Source organism: Procambarus clarkii, chromosome 59 (genome assembly GCF_040958095.1).
Source record: "Procambarus clarkii isolate CNS0578487 chromosome 59, FALCON_Pclarkii_2.0, whole genome shotgun sequence".
In the NCBI taxonomy this organism is placed as follows: domain Eukaryota; kingdom Metazoa; phylum Arthropoda; class Malacostraca; order Decapoda; family Cambaridae; genus Procambarus; species Procambarus clarkii.
In genome coordinates, this window is record NC_091208.1 from 19,014,528 (window position 1) to 19,027,419 (window position 12,892).

General features: G+C 40.0%; 1 protein-coding gene across 1 annotated transcript in view; it reads right to left on the minus strand.

Annotated features, from left to right (window-relative positions):
* The window catches only part of LOC123768120 (titin), a 212,002-nt gene that overhangs the window by 112,035 nt on the left and 87,075 nt on the right, over positions 1-12,892 (minus strand). The window contains 8 exon segments of the mRNA XM_069306921.1: positions 236-322; positions 2,577-2,801; positions 4,429-4,620; positions 4,840-5,886; positions 8,069-8,309; positions 8,460-10,037; positions 10,039-10,977; positions 10,979-12,892. The exon segment at positions 10,979-12,892 is cut by the window's right edge and continues 1,623 nt beyond it. Of these exon segments, the coding sequence (XP_069163022.1) occupies positions 236-322; positions 2,577-2,801; positions 4,429-4,620; positions 4,840-5,886; positions 8,069-8,309; positions 8,460-10,037; positions 10,039-10,977; positions 10,979-12,892 (6,223 nt within the window).

Here is a 12,892-nt window from a genome sequence, read left to right on the forward strand (position 1 = left end):
ATAAGCTAGATTTGTAATAAATGGTTAAAAAGCTTAAAAAAAGATTTTTTTTATTAAATTGTTTGTATTAAATAATCCAACTAGAGTAATAATAGAAGACCCTCAACATAATGTAAAGGGTGAGACAATCTTAAATCCCAGTTAGTAAAGTTAAATACACTACTAAAGAGGTTTATATAAGTGAGCCATGGAAATGGTCCATAAGAGATATCACACAAACAGCTAAACAACCTACTTGCATGAGTGGCACGCTGAGACACCACACTGGACACCAGACGACTGCTCTCCACCACTGATGATGCAATCTCTCGTTTTTGAAGAACTATTCAATACAAAAAAAAAGATAATATACAACAATAACACGATAACACACATAACACACACAACGATAACACACACACACATAAATACTTGAAAGTTCCAAATGCCCTTGCTGGGACTAGAACCTCCGCCCACGTGATGCAAAGCCGAGTGCTGTACCACTGTACCACCACCCTACAAAAGCATGGGATAGTCTTTATGAACTCATTCAACCCCATGTCCGAGTTATGTGGTCAACTATTTCATCTAGTCCTGGTTTAAGTCACAGAACATGAAATATCATATGATAAACCTGAATAGTACAAAGGCCTCACTTTAAATACTGTACAGTATTTAAAGTGAGGCCTTCTTACTATTCCGGTTTATCATTTGATATATATATACACATACAATGAACAAATCCACAAGGGCCATGATGAGGATTCGAACCTGCGTCCGAGAGCATCCATTTGATGTATCAAATGATGATTTCTGTGTGTATACACATACATATGTGCTGTTCGCACATAATCTATTCAAATATTTTTCATATGTTTGGTAAATGAATGGATGGGGGACAAGAAGCCAGCTGGAGGCCAGCAAAAGGTCTCCCCATTTTTCCTGAGTATTTATTTCCAACTGAATTTTGAACTGAAGTACCTCGTACTGTAGTGTGTTGGCATTTATGGCTTTGGCGGGTAGGCGATTCCATGGACTTATAGCCCTATGGGTAAAAAAGCATCTTCTGTTCTCTGTCCTACAGGATATTGTGGTTTGTTAAGCTTAAAGCTACATATTGCATTTAATTACATCTTATTGTGATTATAGAGCTACTCATTAAGCCCATATTTTGAGTTCTACAACTGTTCATACAGTATTTGTAATTATCATTTTTACTGTTATGGACAGGAATGCAACCCACAACAATTGCCTTACTCCTATTTTACTGCTTAGGGAACAGTAGAATCAGGTGAAAGGAAATGTTATCAACCATTGCTCTCCTACAAAATGGATTAAACCTGAATCCCCACGATGTGAGGCGAAGATGTAGACTACCATGCCAGAAGACTAATTCATGTGCATATTAAATGAAATTTTGATAAATACCTATTGTAATTTGATTAATACAAATCCCATACTACTTGAGTCAGACATGCTGACTTGAATTCAGTGTAAAATAGATTATGACATAACACTTTCGTTGCCTGATGCCGCATATTCCGTCACGGAACCAAAATATGGAGTATGTGGGCTGACCCAATAGGCGTAAATAATTTAAACATTTGTAGAAGTTCCATTTATTGTCCGAATATTATGGGACTTGTTTTAAAATGTGTGCCAACTTCTGCCCTGTCTCTGCATATCCCACGTGGCATCCTGACCCCACCGTGTGGGCGGCCACCCATGCTGGAGGCTCACTGTTTTCATGACTTCGCTCGTACCATGCTCGTGACCATGCTTGTGACAGTCGTGGCCTCCCCTCGAGTAAAAATTTTTCCCCATTCTGGTTATTTTATCTCAGGTATTTGTTGTTAACGGCTTTATAAACATTGCAAATTGATTTCCAGATGGATACTGATCAAGAACAGAGCCAATCCATGAAAAAAGCCTTGAAAGAAACACGTATGAGGGAAAGTTATTGAATTTTCGTCGAAAGTATAGAAAAGCGAGACTTATATGTTCTTATATACAAATATCCCTTTATAGCATTCTATTGCAAACAATTTGATACCAAATTGAACAACGTAGCACAGAAATTGAGTCAGAAAGCTGAAAAGAGTATAAACATTTTTTGTGCGGTGGTGAGCTCTCCGGCTATCTTGCGGTGCGCAGCGGGTCTAAAGTATAGGAATGTGAGACTTATATGTTCTTATATGCACATTTATTTATTTATTTTTATTTATTTATTTATATATACACAAGAAGGTAAAATGGGTTTATGAGAGTACATAGCATTGATGTTTATATATTCTTGTAAAGGCACTAACATGCATAGCTTTTCGGGCAGAAAATTTTTTAGAGAATTCTATTACAATCAATTTAATACCAAATTTAATGACGTAGAACAAAAATTGATGTCAGAAAACTAAAAAGAGTACTGTATATACATTTGTGGGTTGTGGTGAGTTAGCGCGCATCGCTCGGGCTACCTTGAGGTGCACTGTTGGTCGCCCGTCGGGGCAACGAAAGTGTTACGAGTTAAAAGCTTTTTATGTACAATACTACCAAATAAAAACCAGAAATGTTTAAAAAAAAAAACTTAAAAAAAAACTTACCTGAAGTGGCTCTCTCTGATGTCGCTTCTGTAGTCGTTACAGAGGTGGTTGTAGGTGAGGGCTTTCTGAGAGCTCGAAGGCCAAATAGAGGTCTACCAGAAGAGTCTTTAGGCACATATTCTTCCTTCTTGGGCTCTTCTGGCTCTGAGTATGGCTCTGGCTCCTCCACAGTTTTTGGCTCCTCATCACGAGGTTCTGCCTGCTCCTCCCTGGGAGTACTCACACCTGTAATAGATATTTAGATTCAGCTGGATACAAACTAAATAAATTTAGATTCAGAAAAGACCCGGATAAATATGGGTTTGGAAACTGGGTTGTTGAATTATGGAACAAATTACTGGGTAATGTAATAGATGTGGAATCACTGTGGAGTATTTCAAGCATAGGTTAGACACATATGTAAGTAAGTTAAATTTATATGTAATATAAATAGGCAGTGGCAGTTCGTGGCAAGATAGAATGAGGGGGGGGGGGAGGAATGCACCACAATATTGTACAGCATGAAACCTCTATGTCTGTCTTGCTTTAATCAAAATTTTCAGAATTCCATTATAAATATATACTGATAATAAAATATAAAGACCCATTCTTATGACACATTTGTTAATTGCTTATTATTCTAGTGTGAGGTTGATAAAGAGTCATACACATGGCATTGAAAATCTGGGAAAAATGCAGCTCCGCAACTCCTATGGGCAGGCTGCCCCTGTAAATAGGAGGGCGGCCTTGTATGGGCCAACAGGCCTTGTGCAGTTTCATGTATTCTTTACGTTCTTATGAACCAGAGATGTTCTTGTCTGAATTATACAAACATTCAGACAGGAGAAGGAATGTGGCTTTGCAACTGTAAATTGAGTTTAGCTTCTAAACAAATTTATGTTTAATCAAAATGGAAAACATTCTAATAAAATAATTCCCATTATCAGGAGACAGGATATTTATTCTGCAGTTTTATAGAAAGATTCAACTATAACCACTTATTAGTAGAGATCTGATTACAAAAATGTTACCCATTCATGATATATACTTCACTGTATTCATCAATTATATTTAATTTCATATTATTTAATATTACTGTAGTTATTTGAAATATTATTTTTAAATATTTAATTATTATTCACATTCAGACAGGAAGCCTGTACAGTATTTAGGCTTACTGAGGGCTCCGCCCACTCGCCCCAGGCCAACTACAGTGCTGACCTCAAGGCTGGATTTAGATCTTGGGGGGCATAGGGCACTTCAAAGATCCCTCGATGTAAGCCTAACAGGTATATATACACTGGCTGCCTGTTTCTTGACATAATGAATTAATAAGTTGACTTTATTGAATGATCAAACTGTACATACAGTACTGTGTATTAAATAAACAAATACACAAGGGCCGTGACGAGGATTCAAACCTGCGTCCAAGAGCATCCCAGATGCTGCCTTAATCGACTGAGCTACGACATGGTCAAAAGAAATTGAAACCGAAGTTCTACTGAACTTACTGGATTCTGCAGCCTCTCTGAGGCACAAACCAGGGTTTTAGAGGCACAGGTTCGAATCCTCGTCACAGCCCTTGTGGATTTGTTCATTCGATGCATCACGCAATTGTGATTTCTAGTGTGTACTGTGTATTAAATGAGGACATCCACACTTGTTAGTTGTAAGACTTGAAATGCTGCACATAATTTATGGCTTTGTATAAAACAAAAATGATAAATCATGTATGTACAGTATACAATGCAATATAACCAACGTATATTGGTTTGGTATAAAGAAATATTATTATTACGTTATAATTTAAACCTTATCTGTGATATACTGTATATATTGTTCATGTGCATACAGAGAGTCTCCGAGTTATTACATGTAGTGGGCGGTGATCGTCTCTTCAGAGCTCTAAGGCCAAACAGTGGCAAGCCATTCTCATCTGTGGGTCCCACACCATAAGCACTGATAATCTTGTCCACATCTGTCTGTTCTGCTGCGGGTTTAGACGGAGTGCGGCTTTGCCCTTTCTGATACCTCAGAGGCTCTGAGTACGGCTCGTCCGATGGTGCTGAGTAAGAAAGAGATGATAAGTCATAACACGTGTTGTGTACTTTAGTTTGTACTTTCTACATATGATATAGTACTACATATTTCTTATGCAACATCATAAAGTACAAGAGGCAATGAAAATTACTGAAAGTGTGACACTAAGTGATAGCTCAAAATCAAAGTCTCAGCAGACTTTTCTAATAGAGTGTAAAATGACAGATAAAAATGAACATCTTACCCGTTTTTGTTGGCTGAGTTTGTCTCTTTTCAGGTTTGCTGGATTCTGGAATCCTAGAAGAAGACACATATTTCTTTGGCTCTTCAGGTTTGGAATATCGGCCAAATTTCCTGGGTTCCTCAGGCTTCACCTGTCTCTCTGACTCCCTGGGTTCTTCAGGCTGCTTATACTTCTCTGGTTCATCTTCAGGATATTTCCTGGTTGATCTAGGTCTCTCTGATTCCTTGGGTTCTTCAGGCTGCTTATACTTCTCTGGTTCATCTTCAGGATATTTCCTAGTGTATCTAGGTCTCTCTGGCTCCTTGGGTTCTTCAGGCTGCTTATACTTCTCTGGTTCATCTTCAGGATATTTCCTGGTGTATCTAGGTCTCTCTGACTCCTTGGGTTCTTCAGGCTGCTTATACTTCTCTGGTTCATCTTCAGGATATTTCCTGGTGTATCTAGGTCTCTCTGACTCCCTGGGTTCATCAGGCTGCTTATACTTCTCTGGTTCATCTTCATGATATTTCCTGGTTGATCTAGGTCTCTCTGACTCCCTGGGTTCTTCAGGCTGCTTATACTTCTCTGGTTCATCTTCAGGATATTTCCTGGTGTATCTAGGTCTCTCTGACTCCTTGGGTTCTTCAGGCTGCTTATACTTCTCTGGTTCATCTTCAGGATATTTCCTGGTGTATCTAGGTCTCTCTGACTCCCTGGGTTCATCAGGCTGCTTATACTTCTCTGGTTCATCTTCAGGATATTTCCTGGAGTATCTAGGTCTCTCTGACTCCCTGGGTTCTTCAGGCTGCTTATACTTCTCTGGTTCATCTTCAGGATATTTCCTGGTTGATCTAGGTCTCTCTGACTCCCTGGGTTCTTCAGGCTGCTTATACTTCTCTGGTTCATCTTTAGGATATTTCCTGGAGTATCTAGGCCTCTCTGACTCCCTGGGTTCTTCAGGCTGCTTATGCTTCTCTGGTTCATCCTCGGGATATTTCCTGGTTGATCTAGGTTTCTCATTTTCTGAAGGTGCAGGGACAGGATAGTCATCCTCCGGATGTAGTGAGGCTGGTAAGGTCAAAAACAAGATTAAAGCCTTGTACTTGATGTAACTTTACATTTATAAGTAATGCTTAAAATTTCAGACATTTTACTGTATCAGGAGTTTTAAAGTACAGATACTATATATCTTTTGATTATTTTAAGTTAATTTGATATTAATTATCCATAATGTTATGAAACTGTTAATAAACAGAATATGTAAAACTAATAAATAATAAGTTAGTATTGTCACAGATGCAGCAAGAAGGCTTGCGTTTTATTACCATGCAGAAGAAATAGTAAAGATTAAGGAAATGTTAGATTAAGGACCTGCCTGAAACGCTATGCGTGTTTGTAGTTTTGCAAGAATGTAAGAACACTAATGTTATGTACTCTCACAAACCCAATGTACCTTCTTGTATATAAATAAATAAATAAACTAAATAAGAGAAAATGCACAACAATGCAGGTAACACCATCACCCCTACAAAAGGTAATTAAAAGTGAAATCAGAGGTTAATAGTAGAAGTAGTACAGTAGTAGGAAGTCATAATAGTAGTTGTAGTAGTAGTAGTAGCAGTAGGAAGTCATAATAGTAGTAGGAAGTCATAGTTTCCTATCTTGTGTTTCAAGCTCTCAGTGTAGCTTGTTCTACTCGCTCACCCATTATTAGTACTTTACACTGGTGAAGATTAGTTTTATCATCTGTCAATTTATTTTGTAGTTATATCTTGATATAACATTTTGCTATAATGTACCTATTTATCTTACCAGATCTGTTAGATTAAGGACCTGCCCGAAATGCTATGCGTGTTAGTGGCTTTGCTAGAATGTAAAAATACCAATATTATGTAATCTCACCAATCCATTATACCTTCTTGTAAATAAACAAATACATCAATAAAAGTGTACTGCCTCAGGTATTTACCAACATTAAAATCTCAACTGTTAGTCTAGTTTGAAACCAGTGTTAAATTAGACTGAGGAGATGAGCAAAAAGGAGAAAGGCATTCAAGCAGGTACAATCCTTTATTTCCATGCAGTACGGCATCCACAATCACCAAGAGAGGCACATGTTAGCTAGGTTTGTCATGCAGTCTCATGTCATATATTATTTTTTCTTCTGTTTAATGATCAAATCTAGTCCTACACATTGAATGCAAGTTGTCTATCTTTCAGTCACTAAAATGGGTGAGGATGAATATATCAATGTGCCTCCTTGAGTAATGAGTAATTGAACTGTTTTCAGGAGTAATGAGTAATTGAAATTGTTGTGACACTTGGATGTGTCATAACCCAAATGAGAGAACACTCCAATTCATGATTCCAAAAACATTATTCTCTCACTGAATACCTTCATAAACTACGCCTTACTAGTGCATGCAGTCATGCATAATCTAAACTAAGTACACAACCCAGATATGATTCTAATCTATTTGCATTAGGTTCGTACATTCATACTCATATCACAGGCATAGCTTTCTCCCCTATTGCAACCAGAGGTCCCCCTCAACTCTACACGGCTACTGCTCCGTCATGGTGGTCGCACTGTGAGGTACTCACACTGGAATAATTTGATCTTATGTGTGATTCCTTTTACTCCCACCATAGGGTTGCCATCTCTATCTCTCGCAGGAGACAAGACAAACCCATTTGAGTCAGTATATGAATTTTGTCTCTTGAAAGGACGTTTGAGATCTAGGGTTCCCTCACTGGTAGAGACACCTGAGAATGTGGTATCCGCATCATCGGAGACAGTAAGGGAGATCTTGAGGTTGGAGGAGGTGCTTATGGAGGACAGTTTGTTGATGTGGGTCAGGACAGACAGCGAAGAGAGTGCTAACATGGGCCAAAACTTGTGTGTTAAAATGTTAGCGTGAGAAATTTTTATTTTATTTTATGTGTACAGTGTTCATGTTTTGGAAATAAAATATAGCAAACAATCAAGATTTTGGTTAACATCCATAGAGTCCTTTGGTAAAAAAAAAAAATCTGCATGTTGTTTTGGATTGATAGCCTTCATCTGATAAAGGAAAAAGAAAACAATAACTGAATGATGGTTAAATAAGCTTAGTAATTCAATGACGATTAAGTAAGCTTATTCATACAGTATTAGCATAAATGAGTAAGCTGTTAAATATAAGCAGACTGAGCCTCTCAAAAAATAAGACACACTAATAACACAAATTAGAATGATTATAAAACTTACATTTTGAGAGAGGTTTTTGCCGGGTGTCATCGAGACTTGAGTCCTCTGTATGTTTAGGTTTGGTTGCTCTTTGCTCCGTAGGACGTCTTGGTTGAGATGAGACTGTAGTAGTGGACGGCTTCGATGGGGATGTCCAAGATGAGGGGGTGGATGTCGTGGTGGTGCGGCTTCCTGGGCGCTTAGCTATTCTCAACTGTCCTCGAATTATACGACGCTCTTCATATGTTTCTGCTTTCTCCAACTGTAAATTAATTTTTTTATTGGTCTTGTGTAAACAATGCCATTAAAAATCAGATGTTTTTATATTAAGTCATGTGATTAAACACAAGTAACATTTAATAAAAATAAATAAGATATTAACAAAACATATTGTAACTGGGAAAAAGCTTACCATATTTTCGAGAATTGTAACATCAAAAATGGTCTCAATGGAAGAGAGGTACTGAGGGAGGCTGTCTCGGGAGACCTCTAAGTCTTCTATCAACTTTTTGTTGCTACTTGTACGCTCAATGCGCCGAATTTTGTTGGTGTTGATTCCACTGTCAATTGGTCGTCCTGTGATGAACCTGGTTGGGGATCCCTCCTTGGAAAATGGTGCAGGAGATGGTTCCTTGCTACGAGGTGTGGGGGATCCTTCCTTGCTGTGAGAGAGTGATGGACTCTCTCTTGAATAGGGTGAAGGGGACCGGTCTTTCTTCAAAGGCTTTATAGTATCTTTTTCTACAGGAATAATTTCATCCTCAAAAGATGGTTCTTGTTTTGTCGATTCCCTACGTTCCTCTGTCGTACGAGTATGGCTAGTTGTGGCCATGGCATTCATCACAAGCTTGCTGGACGTCATTTTGATGTCATCTTCTACTGGTTCTGGAGCAGTCTTTTCCACTGGTTCATCTGAATCACCTTCGCCAAGTGGGTGGAAGTATTTGGGCACTATAACTGGTTCCCTGACAGGCTTTCGGTCCTCTGGTTTCTTAGGCTTTTCTTCTTTCTTGACTGATGATTTAAATAAGGGCTTCCTTATGGGTGCTGGAATGGGGTCTTGTTTTGGCTGTTCAAACATTGACCTCTTTGAGAATACAGATTCTTTTATCTCGTAAGATGGCTTTCGTGTAGGCTTGTCTTTCTTGGTATCAGGCTGAGAAAGTCTGGCATTAAAGACAGATCTTCTAGCTGCAACTTCTGATGTGGTAATATTTTTCTCATTCTTCTCTGTAATTATTCGAGAAGCAACAGACTTTTCGTAATCAGCCAGTTTTGCAGGCATTTCTTCTGTTTTCTTTGGTAATTTTCTGACGTCTTCTGGAACTTCTTGGGTAGATGGCATCAACTCTTCTGTTGTTTCTTCAGAAACTCCATTTTCCTTCTCTTCACTGTCACTAGAGAAATAACTTTCTTCATCAGGAAGTTTTTCATATGGTTTTTCTTCTTTTGGCTTCACAATTGCTTCTTCACTGGGTTTTCGCTCAAATGGCTTCTTTTTCTCTATTTTTTTGTCATCATCAGGCTTCACAGCAGACAGCTTAGGCTCACTTGGTTTCTTTTCAAAAGAGTTCCGCTTCTCTGTCAGCCATGGTCTGTCTCTCGTCGTTCTTCTCGTGTCTGGCTGTTTCTTCTTTGGTGCTTCATCCTTGGGAGAGAGAGATTTATCACTTGGACGACTTTCCAAAGGCCTAGTTTTTCTTGGCTTACTAATCTCTTCTCTTACAGGCGATGATTCTTTAGGCTTCCTGCTGCTCTTGACAGGTTTTGCATCTTTAAATTCAGTATCGGACAACTCTTCAGGGTGCTCAGGTTGTTCTTCACATGCAGAATCAGATCCCTCCTCTTGAGAATCACGAGCATTATACTCAGATGGTTCTCGGACAATTGAGGGCCTGTGGATAGTGTGATATGGTAAATCTGGCTCACAGGACACATCTTCAATTACAGGGCCAAGTTCATCATCAACTGGGAGATATTTCATATCCTCCTGTCATTGGGGTTTCAGGGAGTGTGACCACAGGGTCCCTTGGCTCAGGAACAGAGAGTGATGATTTGGGTTTCTCTTTTGATTCAAAATCTGGAGAGCGACTCTTGGGACTTCTCTCAGAAGGTTTGGTAGGACTTTTCCTGTCAGGAGTCCTAGAGGACAAAGGTTTTACTGGCTCCCGCTTGTCAGGTGACCTTGTTGTAGGAGCTTTTCTGGGAGTTTGTGAAAGTCTTGATGGTCGCACACTAGATCTTTCTGGTTCATTGACTTTCTCTACTGGCTTTCTAGTCCTTTGAGTCCTATCCTCAGGCCTCCTCTTAATATCTCCATTCAATTTTGGTTCTGCTGGTGTACGTCGAACATCACCATTAATTTTTGGCTTTCCTTCAGGAGAAGTTGTCTTCCTGACTGATGGAACAGTTGATCGTGGTGTTGTTTTCTGTGTTCTGGTTGGACTTACAGGTTCAGTTTCATTTGCTGCCCTGTGTGTCCTACAACAATTACGGCCAGTTGGTGTTACATCCCTTGGGGTTGAAACTCCTGATCTGTTCGGGGAGCGACCACGGTTAGGAGAGCTAGGCACTCGTTGTGGGGAAGTAGTGGCTTTTGGAACACGTTTTGTAGATTCTTTGGGTGTTATGGGTTCCTTCTGTGCAGGGATACGCCGAGTGGGAGAGTCATCCTTTGATGGCAATTTTCTGGAAGTGGTAGGCACTCTTCGTGAGGGTTCATCAGTATCAGGCTTCTTTCTTGGACTTAACTCATGCTTTTTCCTTGGTTCTTCTGCTTTTTTCCTTGGCTTTTCTACAGTCTTCTTCAAGGCTGTGGGTGATTTTTTTGATACTTCAGGCTTCTTCTTTAGTGGCTCCTGAGGCTCTTCTTCTGATGGTGATGATATCTCTTCCTCTGGCTCTACTTCATCAGGTGAAATGTCTTCCTCTTGGCTCTTCTATATCTTCAGGTTCAAGCTGATCATCCTGTATGTAGCGGCGTTTTTCTTCCTCCTCAAGTTTCGCTATTTCCGTTTCTAAATCTTTAATATTCACATCCTTTGGTTCAGTAGCAATGACAGGATATTCCTGAGAAGCTTCCTCAGCCTGGTATGTTACTTTGCGTGTCTCCACATCCTCAACAGTTGCCTGATCCTTTTCGATACGCAACTTAACTTCAATTGATGCTTTATCATCTGAGAATGCAGGCAATAAATCTCTCTTTGCATCTTTATCTGGTTCCCGGGGTCGATCTTTGGGCTCAGATTTTCGAGGTGAGTATTTGAGAGGAGCACTTCCACCTGCACTTTTAGCTGCCTCTTCAAAGAACTTCTTTTTATTTAATGTATTTAGACGATCAGGTTTGCTTGGCTTGTCTGTTGAATCTGGCTTTTTGCTGGAGGCCGGAGCAAATCGGTTCTTTAGTGCTGAAACTGAACCATATGGAACATCATCCGGTTCATCATCTGGCTCCTCATTTGTTGTGTCTGGCTTTTTGCCTTGACGTGTAGTAGTACTGGGAGCAAGGTGTGCAACTAAAGTGGATTTCATTACTGCCTTAGGAATTTCCCTCTCTCCTTCCTCAGTCATGAAAACATCCTGGGTATGAACCCTCTTGGTGATGTTATATTTTTCTCCTGTTGTTTTACTCTGCCGTGTCTCAATGATAACGGTGGTGGGTTTTCCATCATCGCCAATTTCCTCCTTCTTACGGGTGTAAACAATTTCATCATCGAGTGAGGGGAAGAAACCAACTTCCTCATCCTCATTTCCTCCTTCAGGTTTGATGACTACATAGCTCATTTCTCGCTCAGGAACCAGGATGGGAGTAGACCGAAGCACAGTCTTTGTAGTGTACTCAGTGCCGTCTATCCGGCATCTAACCTCCACTACAGTCCTGACGATAGTACCGTCCTCCTCTTCATATTCATTTTCCTCAGAGCTCACCACCTTGTCATCTGGGCTTCCTACTTGAACAACATCCTCGGGTTTCTGATGCCGTTCATTTCCACTATATGTTATATGAACTTGTGGACCAAATTTAGATGTTTTTTCTGTTCGTTCCACCGTATACTGCACACCATCAGACCTTCTACGTCTTTCAATAACAGTTTTAATGATGCAGCCATCTTCAGTTTCCTTCTCATCAACAGACTGGTCTACAAGTTCATCATTTTCAGTTCCCACAAACGTTACTGGAGCTGGTGAGCTGAAAGTCCTATGAATATTGTGTGTTGTATACACTGATCCATCAGGCCTCTGGTAGCGCTGAATAACTGTTTTAACCACAGTGCCATCGTCAGTCTCCTCTTCGGTAACATTTTCATCCAAAATCTCATCTTCTAGTGACCTCGGGTGGTGGGTCGGCTGCTGGTAAACTTTAGACATTCTGCGAAGTGTGTACTGAAGACCAGAAACACTGCTGCGTCGGCGCTCCGTCACGGCCTTGTAGTGGGTACCATCATTGAGTGTTTTCTCTTTCACTTCCTCCTGCAACACCTCATCATCCAGGTTGGCCACCTGCAAAACTGGTTCTGGCATCTTGGGAATCCTCATTATACGGTGGCGTAGGTATTCAGTGCCATCCTTTGCACGCCTTCGCTCAATTATAGTTTTTATCGTTGAGCCATCCTCCTTAACATCTTCTTTCACATCTTCATTAATAAGCTCATCATCAGCACTGACAGCAATGTTAGATGAGCCTGAACTACCTACAGGCATTTTCTTCACATCATCTTCTGTCCCTTGGAAACTGCGGAGAACATACTCAAATGAATACGTTGAACCATCCTTCCTGCGGCGAGTCTCCGTGACCACCTTGACAGTCATACCACTTTCATCTGTCTCCTCCTTCTCCTTCCTATT